The sequence below is a fragment of the Mus caroli genome, unplaced genomic scaffold (genome assembly GCF_978045245.1).
Source record: "Mus caroli unplaced genomic scaffold, Mus_caroli_1 scaffold_2, whole genome shotgun sequence".
NCBI classification, from domain to species: domain Eukaryota; kingdom Metazoa; phylum Chordata; class Mammalia; order Rodentia; family Muridae; genus Mus; species Mus caroli.
The window spans coordinates 147,663,353-147,684,386 of record NW_028227257.1 but is presented as its reverse complement, the minus strand read 5'-3'; the positions used below and the strand labels follow the sequence as shown (position 1 = coordinate 147,684,386).

General features: G+C 50.0%; 2 protein-coding genes across 6 annotated transcripts in view; one reads left to right on the top strand and one right to left on the bottom strand.

Moving 5' to 3' along the window:
- Angptl2 (angiopoietin like 2) overlaps positions 1 to 16,320 on the top strand; it is a 31,943-nt gene extending 15,623 nt beyond the window's left edge. The window contains exons 3-5 of the mRNA XM_021182385.3: positions 10,801 to 10,994; positions 12,267 to 12,537; positions 14,697 to 16,320. Coding sequence (XP_021038044.1) covers positions 10,801 to 10,994; positions 12,267 to 12,537; positions 14,697 to 14,896 — 665 coding nt within the window. The 3' untranslated portion in view covers positions 14,897 to 16,320. The remainder of the gene's footprint in view (positions 1 to 10,800; positions 10,995 to 12,266; positions 12,538 to 14,696) is intronic.
- Ralgps1 (Ral GEF with PH domain and SH3 binding motif 1) overlaps positions 1 to 21,034 on the bottom strand; it is a 244,145-nt gene that overhangs the window by 94,965 nt on the left and 128,146 nt on the right. The window lies entirely within an intron of this gene.

The following is a 21,034-nucleotide window of genomic DNA, read 5'->3' as shown; positions in this document are numbered from 1 at the left end:
TGGGTCTGTAGAAAGCCCCAACCAAGGGCATAGCCCTTCTCCTAGCCTCTCAAATGACCCTGGTACAGCTGTTTATAACCCAGGACAGGCTGTGGCACCTGTAGTCTGCTATACCTAAGGCAGTCCCCGTGAGTATCCATGCTCACTCACCAAGCAAGAGATGACCTGTGTGTGCTCTAATGTCTCTCTCTTACTCTGCGTGTCTACCTCACAAGGGCAGACAGAGCAGGGAGGAGGGTGGCAATGGAAAGGCCTACCTTTCCTGGGTTTGGACTGATCTGAGATGAAAAAGAAGGTGGTCTGCCTTGATCCAACCAATGGGCAGAGTGACTATCAGCCCTCTTCCAGCTCAGGCAGGTCTGGTCCCGAAAGACAAAACCCCTCTGTATTCTCCTGCAAGAGCCTTGGCTTGCTGCTGCCACTCAGCCAGAAAGTCCTTTACAATCAAACACCTTGCACTCAGGCCGCCACAGCCTTTGGCTTCCCTCTAGGAAGTTCAGAGCCATCAGTCCTTTGTTCCATTGTTGTGGCTGCTCAGGAATCAGCATGCCCTTCTCCAGAAGGCCAAGACAGCCACAGCCCCTTATCTGAAGCTGGCCTCATGACTTGCTCCCAGCCATAGTCAGACAGTGACAGGCTGGCCGCGGCCAGGAGGTACCTGCTAACAGCTAAGATGAAGGATCCAGGTAGGTCCGAGCCTAGTCTCCCTAGCATCACACCTAGGTCCCACTTCACTCGGGGCTGGTCACACAGGGAATATTTGGTTTGGATGGTGCCTACAGTACTGCCTGAGCCAATAGCCCACCCATGGCCCTCTGCTGTTAGAGGTCCTAACAGGATACGGTCCTGGCAGCTGTTAGAGGTCAGCTTCAGAGGTCATTCTCTAAGGAGCACAGGAAAGGGCAAATGAACTCTGACCTCACCCCAGGCAGCTATCATCACACACCAGTCTCTGTCACAAGGCCCACTGTGGAGATGGCTAAGAAGCACAGTGCTGCCAGCTACCAGGAGTACAGCATGGCTTTCCTAGACAGATGTCTTTAAAAACCAATAGGCAGCCAACAGGGGTTGCGGGGGGGTGGCGCATGCCTTTAATCCCAGCACTTGGGAGGCAGAGGCTGGCGGATTCTGTAAGGCCAGCCTGATGTATAGATCGAGTTCCAGAACAGCCAGACTACACATAAAAACCCTGCTTCAAAAAAATTAAAACAGAAAACAAAAAACCCAGCTACAACAACAAAAACTCCAACAGACTCAGGTACATCTATGTATTGCCTCTTCTGCTTAGCGAGTTTCTCCAGGGACAAAGGAGGAGCCCCAATGTCATGAAACAGAACTACTAAAATACCTTGGTCCCTGGAGTGGCCTCCCTGTCACATGGCCTCTTGGTGCAGAGCAGACACGGGTCACTGCACTTGTAGCTCCCAGGATCCTCAGGGTTTAAAGTTACTCAGGCACAATTACACAGTCCCCAATCCAGGGGACACCTTGAGCACTGTGTGGGAAATATGTGACTTAGCACTGGCCACTACCAGCCTGGCTTCTGTCAGTTTCATGTGTGTATATGTGGGGGTTTGTGGGGACCTTACAGTGCCACACAGACACAGCAGCTACTGCCATGCCAGGCATGACAAGCCACTCTTCCTTAGTCCTCAAAACCCAGGCCACAGGTCTTTGGAAGCTTCAGGCAGACCCAGCCATTAGCTCCTGTAGGTTTGGACAAACCCCTGGGGTTATATGTTAGCCTTTCACAGACAGCTGGGCCATAGGGCATGTTCTCCTTACATGTTTACTCTCCGTGCTATGATCCCTTCTCAGGGCCATACTGCTTCAGGGACAACACAGTGCGCATGTGCAAACCACCCTCTCATCCTAGGCCTCTAGAGTGGTGGCTTGGAGAAGCTGACCACTAGGACTTCCTAGGTAGATGTCCCCATGCTTTGATCTCACTTGCCCTGAGACAGGAACTGCGAACAGCAGACAATGGCTGCCCAGCACAGCAGCACATCACTATAAAGAAAAGGTACTGGTCCCAAGGTGGCAGAGCGGGGATGTGATGCTACAGGTGAGGGGTACTGGCTAGCTCTGATTTTGACTTAGCCTTTGGGGCCATGGAGACTGAGGGGAAGGCCACCTGGTCTCCACCTATGGACTGTGTGTCTTTTCCTCTGTCCTGTACTTGCTTTTTCCTAAAATGTTTTCTTAAATGAGTTAAGATTTCTAAAACCCATCACAGCAGACATTTCAAAGAACATTCCTTGTTAATTTCTTCCTAAACAAAAGCCACTAGAGGCAGGCTGTTCCAGGGCCATCTTCCTTGCAACCATACCCCCAGAGGTCTGTGGAATTGATCACAAAGGGCCTTTGAGTGTGGCTCATAGCTATCCCTCCACCCCTCAGGCCGCGTTCCAAGGATGACAGTGGCTAAAGGCCCTGGCTATTTGCAGGAGATAAACTATCAGCTTTGTGGCTGTTAGAAGTTGGACATCTGGCATCTCAGGGCATGGGAAGCCCAACAGTTTGGCATTTGGCAAGCCAGAAGTATTCGAGAAAATCCTGGAGACTGGGCTTCTGTGGCCAACTTGCTAGCTACACAGATGGATCACTGTGGTGAATTTACTTGGTTGCCTCTGACAGTACAGTCACAGCAGGCTGCCAAATTCCTGTTTGAAAAGAGAAAGCAGAACTAGCTAGCTATTACTGTCCCGCTGGTATCTAAACCATCATACCCACTAAGCTTGCCGGCCAAGGCATATGATGATGGCAGACACTTGTTAAGGAGGGCTGAGAGACCTGCTCATGGTCACAGAGAGGGTCCCTTCCTGACTGCCCATCAACCTCAGTGTCCCAGGGGTGACTGGGTCCAGAGTGCCTTGGCAAAACCTGAATCTCAAAGGAGATGGAGTGCTGACCCCAAGCACATGTGTCATCCGTGCTCTCTTCTTCGATCATCCCTGCCCTCTTTAGATACAATATTTTAAGATTTTATTCTTAAATATACACAGAATAAATCAATAGGAAAAATCGAATACTATTTTAAATGACAAAGACAGTAATTAATTTCTTTTCTTTTTATGTTGAGATTGAGTGGCCTATGTGATTTTCTTAGGGGTAGTTTCTAAAAGACCACCAAAGGCCGGCACGTGGTACTACTCCGACACAGGGCCTCCACTGCATGCGGTCTGCTACAGACATTCCCACAGAAATGATTTTGTTTTAAGGTATGCTTTGGATACAGATGACCATCTGCCATGGAGGCCTCTGCTTTTCAGGTTCTCGAGCTGAGAGAGTTGTAACTTACTACACTCATGTGAAGATGCACAGGTGGCAGGTGGACTGGGGAAGGACTTTTACCTGTCTGCTTACCACAGACTCACTGCCCTGAGAGGTGCCTGCTCCCACAAGAGCCCACTGCCATCTGCTGGGGACAGACCTCACACAACCCTGATGCGTGGTAACAAGACAATGAAAGAAGGAGTCTGGTGCCAGAGTCAGCTGTCAGCACCCGTGCCAGATCTCTGAGACCAAGCTGCCTTTGACTCTGGGGCTCTGAGGAAAAGGTGAAATGGCCTAGGAGGCAGATGTCTGGTTACCTGGTGACAGGCTCTCTGAGATGTGGAGCAGACGCTCATGCTATACTCCAACAGGAATATATACAAAGGCTTTTGGGAAGCCTAGGCAGGATGAAGACGTCTTTTGGAGATGGGAAAGGCTTTCTAGAGGTGACAAGGCCCTGCAGGGCTGAAGCCCTGCAAATCTGCTCTCAGCCATGGTCAGCAACTGTCAGGAAACCATAAAGACCAGCTCAGTGCTAGGCAAGTGTCCTGTTTCAGACAGAGAAAAAGGCCAAAATGCCACAAATTACATACCAAGTGGCTTGCGGTCCAGCTCCAGAGTAAAATGGCAGACCAGAGGCTAAAGAGAGCCTTGTGAACATGTGAGAGATAAAAAGGTAACAGGGAAAGCCAACAGAGGTTCCTTAAGAAGAGCAATGAAGCTGCTCCCTTCCTCTCAAAGTGTCCATAGACTGGCTGACCACAGGAGCACCAGCCACTTGCTAAGCATTTGTGGACTGAGAGTCCTGGGTCTGATCAGTTCTTCTGTGGTGTCTGCACTTAGCTGTGAGCCTTCATCCGATCTGTGCCTACCTCACCCAGGCAGCCCTGGAGGCTACCAACAGCAACACCAGGGAAGGAGGCTTGACCCCAGCCCTGGAGCACAGAGGGCTGCTCAGCTCTACACAGTAAGGTTTCCAGAACCCTGCTAGCCTAAACATTGCTCTCTTTCTTTCTCTCTTTTTTCCCCTATGGTGTTGATGGTTGAACCCAGGGCCCAGAGAATGACAAGCAAGAGCTCTGCCACGGAGCTCCACCCCCCAGCCCCACCCTTTTCCTAAGCCATTTAAAACTCCCATTTCTCCTGCCTGGCTGCCTGCTGGAAACCTGAGTGGGCGCATGCTTCCCAGCCTGCAGCTAACACTGAGCACCTTAGTAGAGCAGTAGTATTTATTTTGAGGTCAGGCAGGCAGGCTGGGGCCCGGCAAGCCCTTCATGGGCCCTAAGAGCTCTTGGGAGAGCTGGAGCTGTATCAGATGCACTCAAGCCCCCTCGCCTCACACAGCCAATATAAGTTTTACTGTAACAATTTTGAAAGGAGTTGAATAATTCTGCTTTTGAAATTATTTGGCCAGCAGTAACCCAATTAATTTATGGTTGGCTCTGATTTCTCAGCAACATCAGGCATGCTCAGGAATTCTTGGGAAGTGAGAAAAATCTAACCTACAAATTGTTTCCAAAGTAATAACATCTTTTATGGAGGTGAAAGTTATCAATCAGTGAATCCGATGGATGGTTGATACACTTTGTAGAAATTTAATCACAGGCTAATGAATTTTTATTTCGTAGTTTTCTTTTCCCATCTGAGAGCCAGTGAGATTTTGTTTTAGGTTTCAAACATCGTAATGAATCCCTCCAAGCTCGCTCTCTGCCCAAGGCCCTCAGTGCTGAGGACAGACTAAGATCGTGCACATCCCCACTAATGGAAGAGACAACACACACACACTGCCAACACTTGGCAACCTGCAGTTGGGCCACTACTTGTACTCTGCTTCACCAAAAGGTAGCCATTGACATAGACAAGACTTTTGCCAAATTTATTGAAAAGCGAGACTCAAGAATTATCAGATAAAATTGCTCCTTATGTCCTTTTACAGGGCCTGACTTCAGGCCTGCCTGTTCAGGACACCCAGGGGCCTGCCACTGGCCAGGGTGGGTCACACCTACGAAGTACATTTGCCCTGGCATTAAATGGATAAATTTGAGTAGGATATTCCAGATCCAATTTTAATATCTAGTCCTTTCTATTGGCAAACAGACTTCACAGGCACAGACCACTAATGAGAACTGACAGGGTTCTCACACAAGGAAGGTGTCTTAATGTCTAGGGAGACAGGAGGATTAAAGCACTCTCAGGAACACTTCCAAGGAAGTTACCACAGGTCCTCTATTCAGCCTAAGGCCACCATGTCCTGAGGCTCAGAGGCTGAGGAGAGGAGCCACACCTGCTGGCCAGCGCTGAAGCTCTGCTTCTTACCTCACCCTTTAGGTGTGCTGATGTAGTGTTGCCCCTGCCTCATCAGGACCAGCTCCAGGGCCTGGGCCAATCCAGCCGAGGCTGCTCATCCTCAGGTTTCAGAGAGGACACACAAGATAATAGTATACTTGAGTCTAGCCTTTACCTTTGAAGTACTCCCTGTTTTTCATGGAGGCTCTATGCCTTGTACCTGTGATGTCTCCATCAGAAATACTATAGGTGAGATCACGAAGTGGACCACCACCTTCAATCAACCCTGGGTGATTGCTGAGAAACCAGAACCAAATTAATTGAGTTACTCCAGGCCAAATAATTTCAAAATTCCCAAGGCTGATCCCAGGGTACCAAGGCCTAAGGCTTGCATATCTTGTGTCCCTCCCCCATCCTCGGCCTCAATCCTGTGCCTTTCCTGCACTGCTGCCTCTCTCGAGGGAACCACACAGATCTGCTTGCCATGGTAGCCGAACTGCTCTTCATGTGGAACATTCTGACTACGGTGTAAATATGGTCTTTATAGAGGTGAGCCTGGGTGCTGCCGAGTTAGTGTTGGCCTGGTTCTGCAGGCAGAGCTACCTCTCAGAAGGGGAGCCAAGGCAAACACCACCGTGTACTCGCTCTGCGCCAGAAGATGCTTCGCCCACTGCACTTTGAACACTCAGCTATACTCAACAAAAAAGATTCTCATTTTCTTCTGCAGTGCAGCTCTGTAGCCTCCACTGATTCTGACATCTAAAGTGTGCCTAGTGGAAAATACTTATTAATAGACATAGACACATGCATAGATACACACATGCATGCCTGCATGTGTGTGCATGCATAGTGTGTGTGTGTGTGTGTGCGAGCGCGCATGTGTGGGCATGCATGTGTGTATTATAATATATACTTAGTTTTGGAAATTCAAGAGCAAGCAGCATGTGTATCTCAAGGAAGGAGCTGACCACTTCAACATATCAAGTTTGCTTGCATCTAAGGGGAGAAAGACTTTATCTAGCCCCTGACCTGAGATCTACAGGATGGTTACTGTTCTTTCCCTATGTCACAGCAGTAAAACTGAGGCAGGGATCTGCCTAGAGTCACAAGTGACTGAAGTCTGAAGTCACAAGTCACAAGTCTGAAGTGAGTAAGAAAAGCCACCAAAATTTGACCCCAGCGCCTCCAACAAAGTATCAGTAGTCTTTCTCCAACCATATACTACTCCAGCCCCAGAATCTTTACCAAAAGTTGAATTCTCTGCTTGGCCCTTTGTGGCATCATCCAAGGGTAATGCTAACAGATTTGTCCCGAGTTATTTATATGGTGCAGTGTTGGATCCCCATTGCATTATTTATATGCCCCACAGATTGGCCCCTGCCCCATCCTTCTTACACAAAGGCTTCTCATCTCAGCAGGGTGTTGGTACCATGTTCTCAATGCAATCTAAAACTCGAACTGACTTTCACCTGCTGTTTTTGCTGATCATTTTGCCTCTCACTTACATTAAGAAAGGGGATGTGTTTGAGTGTGGAGATCTGCAAGGCTTCTGAGAGAGCCTCAGCTATTTAATGAAGCTGGTGGCTGAGTGTTGTAAAAGGCAGAAAACATGAATGCTTCTACATCATTTCAAACTACTCCACAATTTTAGAAGACCTTACACAATGGCCAGATTTGCCACATACACACAGAGGAAACTTCAACATCATAAAACACCAAAATAGGCAAAAGACAGAGTAAGTAAATGTAGCGGGGACAAATAAGACAAGACAAAACCCGAATTATCAACAAAGACAAAAATAAAGGGGTTTAACAACCTGACAGATAAAGTCATCAGTATGCCAAGGCCAGAGCCAGGCCTCTGTTCTCAAGGCCACACTGGCTGGGGAGAGATAACAGTGTATCAGAGTGAACACATTCCTAAACAGATCATTTGAGGTAGTAGACCACCCTGCCTCCAAGGGCCATGTAGCTCTGGGGTGTCCCCTAAGGTCTGTGGGTTCAGACCTCCTCATCTGTAAATGAGGTGATTACAACTACCTACCAGGAGCATGGAAAGACTCAGCAGGGTAAATACCTAAGCAAGGCCTGCAACAGACTGGGGCCTCAGCAGAAGCCATCCATAGATTCCAATGCCAAATTATTGCTACTACTTCTGCAGACAGGCCTTTCTCAGAGTGAGGCATTCTCACCTGGGCCTCAAGAGTCTGCTTACCCTCTGAAGCATGTCCAAAACCAGTACAAGCCTGCATTCTTCTTTCAATAAATTATTTATTGTATATGTGTGTGTGTGTGTGTGTGTGTGTGTGTGTGATATTTGTTTTGTATCTCTGTGTTTTTGTACCGTGTGTGATATTTATATGTATTTACACGTGTGGGTACAGGTATATGAGTGTCATGGCATGCATGTGGTAGTCAGATGACATGCTAACACACTGCCCGAAACAGGTCTCTCTTGGGTGCCAGGTCACTGTGGATGCCAGGCTAGCTGGTCCCCAAGCTTGAGGGGCCTCTCCTGTCTCTATCTTGTGTCTTGCTGTAGGAGCACTGAGATCATGGGAGCACACTGCCACAAGGCTGTGCAATGGGTCTGGGGACTGAATTGGGGCCTCACGCTGGATAGCAGGCTCTTTACCTCCTGAGCCATCCCCAGGCCTTTCTAAAATTATCACTGCTTAAAATATTTTCATACTAAAGACCTCAAATCATCCTAAAATACTTATCCTAAAAAAAAAATCTAAATAAAATTAAAAAAAAAATTAAAGCCCATTTCAAGAATGCCAGAGGCATTCCACAATGAACCGTGGAAGGCAGCATAGATTGGTCACTATGAGACCAACCTATCACTTTTCCAGTGGCCTCCAAACCCTACCTATATTGTACCCCCTTTAAGAACAGCCTCAGCATGGAGCCACCCCAGGAGCTGCGTGGCTGTGCAGGAAGAGGGCTGGCTGCTGGCTTTAGTGGGCATTATTCTGTCATGTCCCGCGCCTTCTGCCTTCCATCCCAGCGCTCTCTCTCTCACTAAGCGCCTCCCTGTCCTGCTGACCTGGTGGAAAACTGGAAGGCCTCCCATGCCACCGGCGCTCTGCTCCAGCTGTCAGGGACAGACTCTCATTCTCTGTCTCAGTCCCTGGAGCTTGGGCCAAAAATAATGAAAACCTTTTTCTCCTTTTTCAATGTTCCTCCTGAAGGTCTCGTCTCCCCTTCCCCAGGACAGAAACTGGGGGAAAGCAGAAGCAGGAAGTGACATCAGGGGAGAGAGGAGGGGAGAGAGGGCGGGAAGAAGGGAGGGAGGAAGGGAGGGAGGAAGGGAGGAAGGAAGGGAGGGAGGGAAGGAGAGAGGAAGGAAAGAAGGAAGGAAGGAAGGAAGGAAGGAAGGAAGGAAGGAAAGGAGGAAGGAAGGAAGGAAGGAAGGAAGGAAGGAAGGAAGGAAGGAAGGAAAGGAGGAAGGAAGGAAGGAAGGGAGGAAGGAAGGAAGGAAGGAAGGAAGGAAGGAAGGAAGGAAGGAGGAAGGGAGGGAAGGGAGGAAGAGAAGAAGGGAAGAAGGGAGGAAGGGAGAGAAGGGAGGGAGGGAGGAGGGAAGGAGAAAAGGGAGAGAGGGAGGGAAGGAGGGCAGGCGTGCTTTGTACCTACATTCAGCACAGGTTGGGCACTTGGGGAACCTGCTTGTCCTGTGTGCAGAGGAAAGGCAAGGGTGTAGGAAGCCCCTAGAGAATGAAGCAAGCAGCACACTGTCAGTCAGCATCCAGCTGAACTGGCACAGAGATGGACAAAGAAGCAGATGGTCTCTGTTCCCGACAGGCACTCCACACTGCTTGCAGGGCCCAGTAAGGTCCCCAAATCTAAGCTTTAGCCAACACATCAGGCTAGCTGAACCAAAGTGCTAGCCTCCAGGAACCTGCAAAGCTAGGCCTTCGCAGGAAAAGCTGGGTGAACCAACACAGAGGGCTACCTTCCCACGCATGGAGAGAGAAAGAGAAGATCACCAGAATTAGCTAAGAATGCTGGTGGGGTCTGCCCCAGAAACAACCTACACTGCCCTAGGTTCCCCAGGCCCAGGGCAGCCTTTAGGGAGTGGGACTCAATAAATAGCTGGCTTTATTGTTGTTTTTACCTTTGTTTCCTGAGACAGGACCTTATTACCAAGGCTGGCCTAGAACTCACTTCGTTACAGAGGCTGACCTTGAGCTCCTGATCCTCTTGCCACCACCTCCCAAGTGCACCACTGCAGCCATCGATTGAATACTTATAGAAGGAACACACAAAGTAGGAAGCAAGTCCCATGTCCTAGAACAGTTCATCTTAACAACTCTCAGTCTCAAAGGCGTTCTGAAAAGCACACAGCAAAGTATAATGATTATTTTAAACTATGCAGTCTACTAGGTAGGTCTTGAAAACCTCCAAAAGTTTCCTCCAATCACTGAGGAAGACCCCAACTTGACTAGACCTGATAACTCAAGTAAACTCAAAGCATAGGACATTACTAGAGGACAGAGAGCCAGGGTCAGGGGCTGAAAGACACACGGCATCTACAGGCTCCTAGAGTGGTTTTGGTGCCACCTGCTAAAGAGAGCCACAGATTGGATTGGCAAAGCATAGCCCTGAGCCCACATGACACTGAAGAGTGTGGCCACGATCAGTAGGCACATATCTTAGTGCACCAATGGGAATGACTTCTTTAAAAATCACTCAAAGAGGGGTTGGAGAGATGGCTCAGAGATTAAGAAAACTGACTGCTCTTCCAGAGGTCCTGATTTCAATTCTTAGCAACCACATGTGGTGGCTCACAACCATCTATTATGGGATCCGATGCTCTCTTCTGGTGTGTCTGAAGACAGCTACAGTATATTCACATACATAAAATAAATAAATAACTTTTTTTTTTAAAAAGTCACTCAAAGAATAACCACCCAAATGATCTGTAATCTAATAGCTCTGAATGAGAAAAACAATGACTCACCTACAAACAAAGAAAGCAGGGTGGAGAAGCGGTGAAGAACGGTTTCCTCATGGACACGAGAGGAAGTGAGAGCAGAACAGGGCTTGGAGTCCAGGCCTCCTGATTCTTGGCCTGGGCTCTTGCTTTTATTGTAGATGACTTCTCAAGGTTACAAAATAAACATCTGCCCCTTCAATATGTGTTCCTTAGCTCTTGTTAGAGTGTATACCTGTCTAGAACATAGCTAGATGTAGCCTGGCAGCAGACAGTTGTAACATACACGTACTTGCCTACAGGTCCATGGAGAGACTGCCTGCAAGCCCTGGAAGATGGTCACAGCACCAGTTCCATCTACCTGGTGAAGCCTGAGAATACCAACCGCCTGATGCAGGTGTGGTGTGACCAGAGACATGACCCTGGAGGTTGGACTGTCATCCAGAGACGCCTGGACGGCTCTGTCAACTTCTTCAGGAACTGGGAGACCTATAAGGTGAGACCACTGGGCCTGTATGCATTGCCTGTAAGGTGACTGCATAGCAAGGACAGGACCATCTCTGCAAAGCCATCTGAGTGGTAAGGCCAGGCCTCTCCTTGTCTGCTGTACAGGAGAGGACAGAGAAGAGACAGCATCTTACTCCCAGCTGGGGCCTCTGTAAGGTAGATCTGCTCTTGAGGTCCAGAAGGGGAAGGTGGCAGGGTTCCAGGGCCTGGGAAGCCCCCTAAAAGCCACGTGTAGGGAACTCTGACAATAAGCGGGCCCTAACTACAAGGTCTATTCTCTGGGCCTCCCAGTGCCCAGGATACAGAATGCTTCTCCTTGTAAGTCAAGCACACCTCCCACCCTGCTCTGAACCAAGAGGGGACAGTAAGGAGGGCATGAGCAGCTCAGGTCAATGGACACATGTCCTGTGTCAGGCACTGTAACTCTTGACTATGCCCTTGAGGGAGGTATTACTACATAGTCACCTTGCAGGTCAGCAGGGAAAGTACCCTGCGATGGCTCACAGCTACTGCGCAGTAAAGCAGCAACGGCAATCGGGGGCTCCCATCAGACCCAATGCCTCCAGTCTTCTCCATCCTGGCTTGCCCCACCCGGGTAGCCTGTATATCTCCTGCTTGTCCCTCCTCCAAAGCCTAGCCTTGAGGTCCTCCTTGCACTCCTCCATATTCTCAAGGAGATGGCACAGCACAGCAAGGGTTCACACATCCTATGGAGGCCGATAGTACCTGGTTCTGAAAACCACTTCAAAGACTTTGGGGGTCACTGCTCGCTGATACCCCAAAGCACATATCAAATGAGTAACAAAATTACTGAGTTTCAAACCTAGAAGGGCCAGGTGGATGTCACAGGCCTATCACAATTCTTAGCTGTGGCAGTCTATGCTAGAGCTTACGTATAACCCACACACATAACCCATCTCTAGAGAAGGCAACTGAGGCATGGGGGAGGCAATGGCTCTTGTCTATGCAATGCTGGCTGCATACCTTCTGGGTGCCAGGCTCTTGAGTGACCACATCTTCCTGCCTTTGAGAAGTTACAGAATCCTCAGGCAACAAGAAACAGGCTCACATGATGTCAGGGAAAAGGTATGCTCGTCAGATGTGTGAATGGCACATGACTGACAGTTAACAAAGGTTCAGTCGCTCACCCAGACATAGAGCCTCATACACAGGTAGCAGGGATTGGAGCCCAGGCCTGCCTTACGCTCTGACTATTCCTGGGACACAGACCCCTCACTGAATCTCTCTGGATCTTCCCCAGCAAGGGTTTGGGAACATCGACGGTGAGTACTGGCTGGGCCTGGAGAACATCTACTGGCTGACGAACCAAGGCAACTACAAACTGCTGGTAACCATGGAGGACTGGTCTGGCCGCAAAGTCTTTGCTGAGTATGCCAGCTTCCGACTGGAGCCAGAAAGCGAGTACTATAAGCTCCGGCTGGGGCGTTATCATGGCAATGCAGGCGACTCCTTTACCTGGCACAACGGCAAACAGTTTACCACCCTGGACAGGGACCATGATGTCTACACAGGTAGGAAACAAAGAACCAAAGCTAGATGCTGAACAGGGATGAGAGATCCACCGACATTAGAGGCCCTGACCCCAAGGCCTGGAGCAAGAGGGTGTCATTGTGTCAGGCAGCTTTACCAAGTCCTTCCTTCTGCCTACTGCCTTCAGACAATGACACTTACAAAAGCGGAAGCAGCGGTGCACAGATCTCAGATGAGGGCTGCCCTGGGCTAAGGCATGCGTGCTTCAGGCTTCTCGGTTCTGAGAACACATGTTCACGGACCACAGAGTCTGTGTCATGCATTCCACACTCCAAGGCTGGCCCCACTCCTCAGCCATGCATCCACAGCATGCTGCATACTCTTGAATCTGGAAGTAAGGACAATGCCTCCTAGAAGGTCAGGGAACCTTACAAGAGCATTTGCCTCAGTGTGGGGTTAGGACGCAGCATGCAATAAGAATCTGCATGGGACTCTCTTACTGGGTACCTGTAATGTGAATGCAGTACTGTAAGAAAGCCACTAAGAGGAAGCCAGGTAGTGGAGAAGTCATCTGTCCCTATTCGATCCTCAAAACCGGGTCTAGATTAAGCAAGAAACAAAGAAGAATCCAGAAAAATCCAAGATACACAAGTAGCTTAGCCCTAAGTATAAACACCCACAAGCATGTCCTCCACCCCAGGGCACGGTTTTGAAGCCTATCACTCAGGAACATTTCATGAGGCCCAGAGGCACTGTAGGTTGGCTAATTAGCAAGGCCCACGGCTCCAGAGGCTGACACTACCTCTAGACTGAGTCTTTGTTTCCTAGGCAGGCCTAGCCCATCCTGCCTAGCCACCCACTATGTTCTGGTCTGAAAGTGGACCTTGTCCCTTTGAGGAGTGAGCTCTGGAGGCTATCTCAGAAATTTGCTTGTGCTTCAAGTAATTCCTGATACCTGCATATGAAGTCAGAGGAAGCTCACCCCAGGTCCCAAAGCCACACTCTAAGGAATCATGCGTGACTTCCAGGGTCAGGTGGAACAGGACCTGCCTGTTCTCCTACCACAGAGACCTAGCTGTCCATTTTGTCACTGCTCTAACTCTGCTGTAAGGGCCACAGAAAAGCAGCCACTGCTCTGTAGTGTATGTGAGGGTGGGGGCAGGGGGTGGTCCTCTGAGCCAAAATTAGAAAAGCTTTCAGAAGAGGCAGAAGGATGGCCTTCGTGTGCCTGATGCTGGGCCGTGGCGCTACAGCACATCCTTGAAAGCTAGCATAGGGTAAGGAAACTGTCAGATGGGGTTCAATAGTTCACAGGGCTGGGGCCAGGGTGTGGATAGGGAGACTGCTGGGGGCTCTCCCGGTCTGCCATTTGGTCCTAGTGGTGTTAGGACATGGCTTAGCAGGAGCCCCAAGAAAATCTCTGGGAAATATGGGATGGCTGGGGTTAAGGCCTCAGCGTCCTGCTGCCTGCGACCTCCTCGCCCCTCCTCCCATGACTTCTATGGAGACAGCTCCCCCTTGAGGAAGGGATGCCTCTTAGGACCAGACCCCAGCTAAGTCCAGGTGATTGGGCTCTTCTTGTCCTCCCTCTGTGGGACACCATGCCCCAGCATGCCTGCCATGCCCCAGCATGCCTGCCTGCACCCTGCCCACACTTCTGATTAGTGAACTGCTTGTCCTTGGCAGTAGAATGCAGTACCATGTGATAATGCCAAGGGTTTCATGGAAATAGCCCTCTTTTACAAAATAACACAAAAAGTTATCTGGATAGAATTCAGGCTAGGGAGGCCAAGGAGGGCATTTCATCTTAAACCCTCCCTTCACCATTGTGAAAGAGTCTTTTCCAGCCCTTTCATCTCTTAACCCTGTCAGAGAGAGCGGTTCTCCCTTTCCTCAGCCCCCAGCAGGCCACTTCCATTTTCACCTCTGAGTGGAGCCCAGGCCAAGGGCTAAGCATGGCCCTCATTTATCCTCACAGCGGTCCTGTGTGGTGGGCATTATTCTTGTCCTTTTTAATGTGGAGAACACAGAGACTGGGAGAGGCAAAGCTGCCTATCTGTAATCTACCATCAGCTTACAAAGCTAAGCTGCAAAGGCAGGCCTCCTACTGAGGGTTCTGCAAAGACCCTGAGCACACACACTATGGATGGGGCAAACCCACTTCCTTCTAAACATGCCTGACACCATTCTCTCCCTACAGGAAACTGTGCCCACTATCAGAAGGGAGGATGGTGGTATAACGCCTGTGCTCACTCCAACCTCAATGGGGTCTGGTACCGTGGGGGCCATTACCGGAGCAGATACCAGGACGGGGTCTACTGGGCTGAGTTCCGAGGAGGCTCTTACTCACTCAAGAAGGTGGTGATGATGATTCGGCCCAACCCCAACACCTTCCACTAAGCTCTCCCTGCCTGGCCACTAACACCATGGCCAGAAGCCATCCCAGCCGTGCGACCTCAGCACAGCTCTTCGCTGGCCCACCTCAGGCTGGAGGACTCTGCTTTCCAATGTGGCTCTGTCAGACGATGGAAATGAACGGTGTTCTCTGTCCTTACTGCGTTCTTTTACACCTAACAGCTCCTTGTGTTCCAGGACAGGACAGAACTGCAGAGTCTTCCGATCAGTTAAGTCCCTTTAATAAAGACACGACTGCCAACACCGCCAGATCTGACAGACATGCACACGAGCCACCAGGTGTATGCTCTTAGACACACATCACACGTGGGATGTCGAGATACACATATGGATTTCCACATATACTTAGCTTTTCCTGCTCAGTTCTCGGGTGCTGACTCCAGCACCATAGCTTTGCGCTTAAGACAATGTATGTCTCATTGTCTAAGGACAGAACAGGCATTGTAGCCCTGATTTCACAAACAGTCCTTGGCACTGCCTGAATTTTCCCAGAATGTCCTCAAGCTCGTCTCTTACATAGGGGTTCCTGGCCTTCTCTCCTTGAACCCCACCTCCCCTCAGACTGTCGCACTTCCCCTCTCAGGACGACTCAGCATCCCTCCGTACAGTTAGCCCTCAGCCTGCGCCTCCTGTGCTGCTCACTGGAAGTCAAGTCCTCTTTCCCTGCTCCCCTGGCCTCTCCTTTTCTGCCACACAGAGCTTTCTTTCTGGCACAATTCGTTGGCCTCTGGGCAGGAAACAGTCTGGGCTCAGGTCCTGGCTGAGAAGGGAAGGCCAGGCCAGAAGCCACAGAGGCAGCGGCATAGACCTGTATTCAGTTCTGCACCTTCCATTCATACTTTAGCCTCCACAGAATTTTAACCTCTACACAAGCAGTACCCTGCTTTGCCAGAGACACCCCACTGGAGAGAAGTCACTGCCAATAGGTTGGGATCCCCAGACAGCTGCAGATTTGAGGTCCTGTGCTCATGGGGAACAATCTTCACCCTGTCACCAAGTTACATCTCCTCAGAAGATGAGGCCACCGAAGGAAAAACTGACTTCCCATGAGTTGCCATGCCATCAGGGGCTCCTGACGCACTGCAGCAGGGTGGCTTCCTGGGTCTTGTTCCTGAGTCTTGTTTAGAGTTACCAGATGACTGCAAGGCCAGGGGCAACATAAGTCAAGAAGGTGAGACCCTCCCAGGGGGTGTGTGTGCCAGGTGTGTGAGGTGTGGGGCATTTGGTACTGTCCACATCTGGGTGCACTGCCCTGTTACCTCAGCATTTCTCCCAGTGTACCATGTAGCATGTTCTGTGTATATATAAAAGGGAGGTTTTGTTCGTTTATGTTTTTAAAAAATATATTGCCAGACAGACTATCCTTGTAATGACACAAACCTGCAAATAAAAGCCATCAGTGTTACGTGGATGCGCCCACACTGTGTGCTGCTCTTCCAGAACAACGCCTTCCCAGGGCTTCTGTTGTAAAAGCAAGAGATGCAGCATCTAGCACATATGAGGTCATCAAGACCACACCCTCATACATGCCCCATCAGGTCCCCACACCAGGACCCTGGTGTCCCCTCTGGCCAGTGTCCCTCTGCAGCAAAGCTTCAATTTCTAGCTAAGTCTCAAATGCCCAAGCAACTCCTCATAGGCCAGGCAGTTAACACCAGGAGCTCCTCAGAGCTGTTCCTGTGGACCCAACTATGGCTCGGGCCTTCCTGTTCCCAGCCTTCCCTTGGCCAAAGCTACTCTATCATCCAGGCCAAACCTTCTTAAAGGCAAGTGCAGGCAACAGGCTCCCACACTGCCTGCCAGAACTGTCTCCTCGTAAAACAGACCAGGGAGGGGATTCTAGGCACGATGGGAAGCCCTAAATCCATAAAGGAAGAAATTGGGGCAAAAATGACCAAGACTGTGCATTACTATGTATGTTAACTCCAAATATAGAATTAATATCCATACCATAGGCAAATTCAGATTCAGAAGGTATAAGTCCATGGCAGAAAACTTGATCATGTTTATGACCAACTTAGATATCACAAGTGGCTGATAGATAAGAAAAATGCCACACCATTAAGAACAAGGGTGGTGCCCTAAATGAAGAATAAGACATCACATGCTGCCTCTTGGGTTCGCAAAGATGGAAAGAAATTCGTGAAGTATCTCTTCTGGTCTGTGGAGAGAACTAAAACGTGGCTCAAGGACCATGACTTACATGGCAGTCCTTAAGCGCCATGGGAATGCTCCTCCAAGGTAGGCTGGGGTAGTGGTCAAGTGTTTCCTGAAAACTAGAGTGGGCCTTGGAGTGGACCAGAAATGATCCAACAGAAATCGCCCAGAAGGTATGGGGTAACAGGCACTCAACATGAGTTCTTGTTCCCATCTCCTGTAGTTGTTGGGGTGACTGTGGAAGCTGAACACTGCCTGAGGACAATGTCCCAACCTTGGTGCAGATGCCAGCCACACCTCCCACATAGATGGAGTCGGGGTGAAGAAACAGGGCCGAGGAAAACAAGGCTCATCCCTCCAAATCCCTGGTCTTGGGGCCAAATTCCCAAACAGAGTCCTGGTCTGGAAAGCCAGGTTGAGCAGTGTGAAGCAGCCCTCCCCCTGCCCTACCCCTTCACCCCAAAGCATTGGAGATCCAAATGAAACTGACACCAACTGTTTCTCCCAAGCCTCACCCCTGCACTCACATCCCCGTTTGTATGTGTGCACATGTGTGCACACATGATGGTGTGGTGTATGTACGCATATATGTTACATGTGAAGAGGTCAGGGAAGATGTGCAGTGCCTTCCTCCATTTGAAGCTCCCTGTTTTGTTAGATTAACTAGCCAATGAGCTCCTGGGGTCTGCCTGTCTCCAACCCCCAGGACTGGGGTTACAGGCACGTGTAGCCATGCTTAGCTTTTATGTAGGTACTAGGGATTTGAACTCAGGTCCTCCTGCCTTCACAGCAACTCCTCTTACTCACTGGGTTATCTCGCTAGTCCCCAAGCCAAGTCTTACTCAGATCACATGGTGGGTATGTTACAAGACAAGGAGTGAGGTTTGCAGAGATAGATGCACAGCCTGTTCTCCCGAGTGGGGGGTTGTCAGCTCAGTAACCGCAGGCTGGAGACTGTGCTCTGGATCCTGAGTGTAAGTGCACATACACAGCCAGGCAGCCTCCCGGGCTCTGGCCAGTCAGAGAGGAATACTCTGACCTTCATTCACCAGTGACTTTGCAGACCCACAATCACACACATCCCAACAGCACTGAGTTCTCTCTCCTTGGTGTGCTCGCCTGTCTGCAGATATGGATAAAAAGCAAGAGTCCACCTTCCTCCTTCCTGTCCCTCAGTGTCAGTCTCAGCCAGTCTCTGGAATAGCACTGCTGAGCGGTACCAAGAAGCCCTTCCCTCAAAGGCTGCTACTTTGAGCAATACTGAAACAATCTTCAGGCTTCTGGATGCAAGGGTGGTGTGAGCTCACAGGACCTCAGTGTTTGGGGTTCCACCTCCTCCCCCAATCTTCTACCCCTGACCTGTCCCAGTTTTGCTATAGTAAGAGAACTCAGAGGAGGCAAAGGGCACTGTTATATGTGTACAAAGTGCCCAACTGTGGTGGTTTCAGAGAAAGTGACAGCTACTGAGGATCACCCACTCCAGAGCTAGTGTGAGTGCACTCTGCAACAAGTGTCTGGAAACAGCCTCTGCAACTTTAGCCAATGCCCTCCTAGGATCTGTGTAATCAGTGACAGGGGTGGTGGGGAACCCCAGATGAGGCAGTGTCCTCTGGCACTCTGGGGGGGGGGGCGGGAATAGGTGGCCCCTCACCCCAAGCCAAGCAACAGGAAATACCAGGATGAAAGGGCTCACCACTCTCAGATTAGATCCCAAGTCTAAGGTCCCAGGCACCAAAGCAAGGAGGAGGGGAGTCCAGGACCAGAGCAGCCTGGTGGGGCAGGGGCAAGGCAGAAACCTAGGACATAGTAGGGAAGCAGCATTTCTCCTTCAAGGACAGGAGCTAGGGTAAACAGACAGAAAGCCAAATACCACCAAGAGGGGAGGGGATGAGCAAGCTGAGTTTTTGAACCCAGCACAAGCTCTGGATGAAAACCAGGCCTCTGCAGAAGACACCTCCCCACCCCCATCCCAAGCCCAGAGCATACTAGGCTGGTGGGAGAGGCAGTGGGACTAGCAAAAACCCAGCAAAGAAGCCCACCTTGTGTCTTGCCAGGCTCCAGGTGTCTGGGACAGATCTCTACACAGAACCACCTGGAATGAGGGTACAGTTAGAAGGGACTGGGTTTTGTCACTGAAGAGACTAAAGGGCCTGTGTAGTCTCAGCTTCATCTGGGGGACAGGCTTGAGTGGGAAAAACAAAAAATAAAATATACACAGAGAAGGCTTGAAAGGTACACGGAGGAAAAATGAAGTTGGCTTCATCTTACACCCAGCTCGATCCAGCTCGATCCAGCTCGCTGAATAAGTAGGTCACACAGGTCAGAGGTATCTCACGAGGGTCAGGAACTAGAAACTGCCTGGAAAGTCTTCAAGAAACAAGGAACAGCCATCTCTGCTCCGATTCTCTCCCCTTCCTGTGGGTTTCTCTTTGGGTTTCTCACTGGGGATCTATCTACAGTCCATTCTCACTACCCGTCTGGGACCATAGTGCCAGGCAACATTCCTGAGCACAGGGATCCAGGCTGAGTGTCAGCATCTCCATTCCAGTGCAACTCCTAAACAAAGGAACCAACTGGCTAGCCTGATATACACCAATCCTACCTTAGAGCAAGCACAGCTGGGTGGAATGAATTCTGATGTTAGGGGGTGACAGGCAAGAGACATCCTCAGGGTCTCAGGAGAGGAGGAGGGATCACGGGCACGGTATACATCAATAAAAATGTTTAGAAGCACTCCATCTGTTACGAGTCCCCACTCCCTCCAGGATACCAGCTCGATGGACACCATGTCTTCAGACCCTCCTCTGCTGACCCTTACCTCTCCTGAAATGAACACCCACCCTTCCAGATCTAGCTGGGTCATTACACACAACACCTAGTGGTACCCTACAGCCACTACCTTCTCTTTATGGGTCTCTCTGGATATGAGAAGCAAGAAGGCCCCCACTGCTGGGGTCTTCCTAGCCATATTTTGTTCTGGCTAAGGCTGATGCCATCTCCTATCTATTGCATACTTTCTATGTATATGTCTCTAGTTGTTTCCAACAGTTGAAAGTGATGTGTAGCCCAAGCCACTCAGAATTTGAGTATACAAGTCAGTCTGGTTCCTGAGCTCACAGCCCTACAGCCAGGGAAGGAGGGGACAATGTGGCTTCCACTGCCTCATCCTCAATATGCATGACAACAGGAGTGGGCAGCTGCCGGGTATCGGGAAGCCAGGGCATAGACATCTGCACACCCTATCTTGGCATAATGGGCACAGAGTAACAGGGGGCAGTGACGGATGAGATTTCCTGTTCCTTGGGCCCTGCCTTTCTCTTTCTCTTCCATCAGAATCAAGAGCCAACTGTTCTACACCCTACACACTCAGCAGTCCTGACCTCTGGCACTATTTACAGCTGGCCTGCATCAGCAAGTAACTGGATCCTGGTCAAGCTAGTTCGTCTGGCCACCACCACTGTCAAAGGGTCTGCTAACTGCAGTCTCTCGGATCCCAAAACCAAGCTACATCTGATCCTTACCCAGGACGCTGCTTCTTATGGATACGTACCTTACTATAGAGCCAGTCAAGTCCCCTGTCTTCTGGAGCTGGGATATCCTGATCTAGTTTAGCCCAGATATGGAGCATCCTTCTAATCTGCACTGTATCCCAAAACACTTCCATTGGGATCTGCCCCTCATATCCATGTTCTAGTAGCTGAACTTCATGATGAAACTGACTCCACAAGCTGATTCGGACATGCTCCCTTCCCTCTGCTGCAATGTGTCCTGATGCTAAGGGACATTCCATGATAGGAGAGGGTACCTTGTTTACATCTGCCTGGAGACTTTGCAAAGCTGGCAGAGAGCCTGGGAGGTGGCTCATGTGGAGGGAGCTGTAAGATGACAAAGGCCTGCAACCTCATCTTAGTGACAAAAGGGTGACATCTCAGTGTCACCCCCTCAATGTCTGGAATGCTAAGCAGG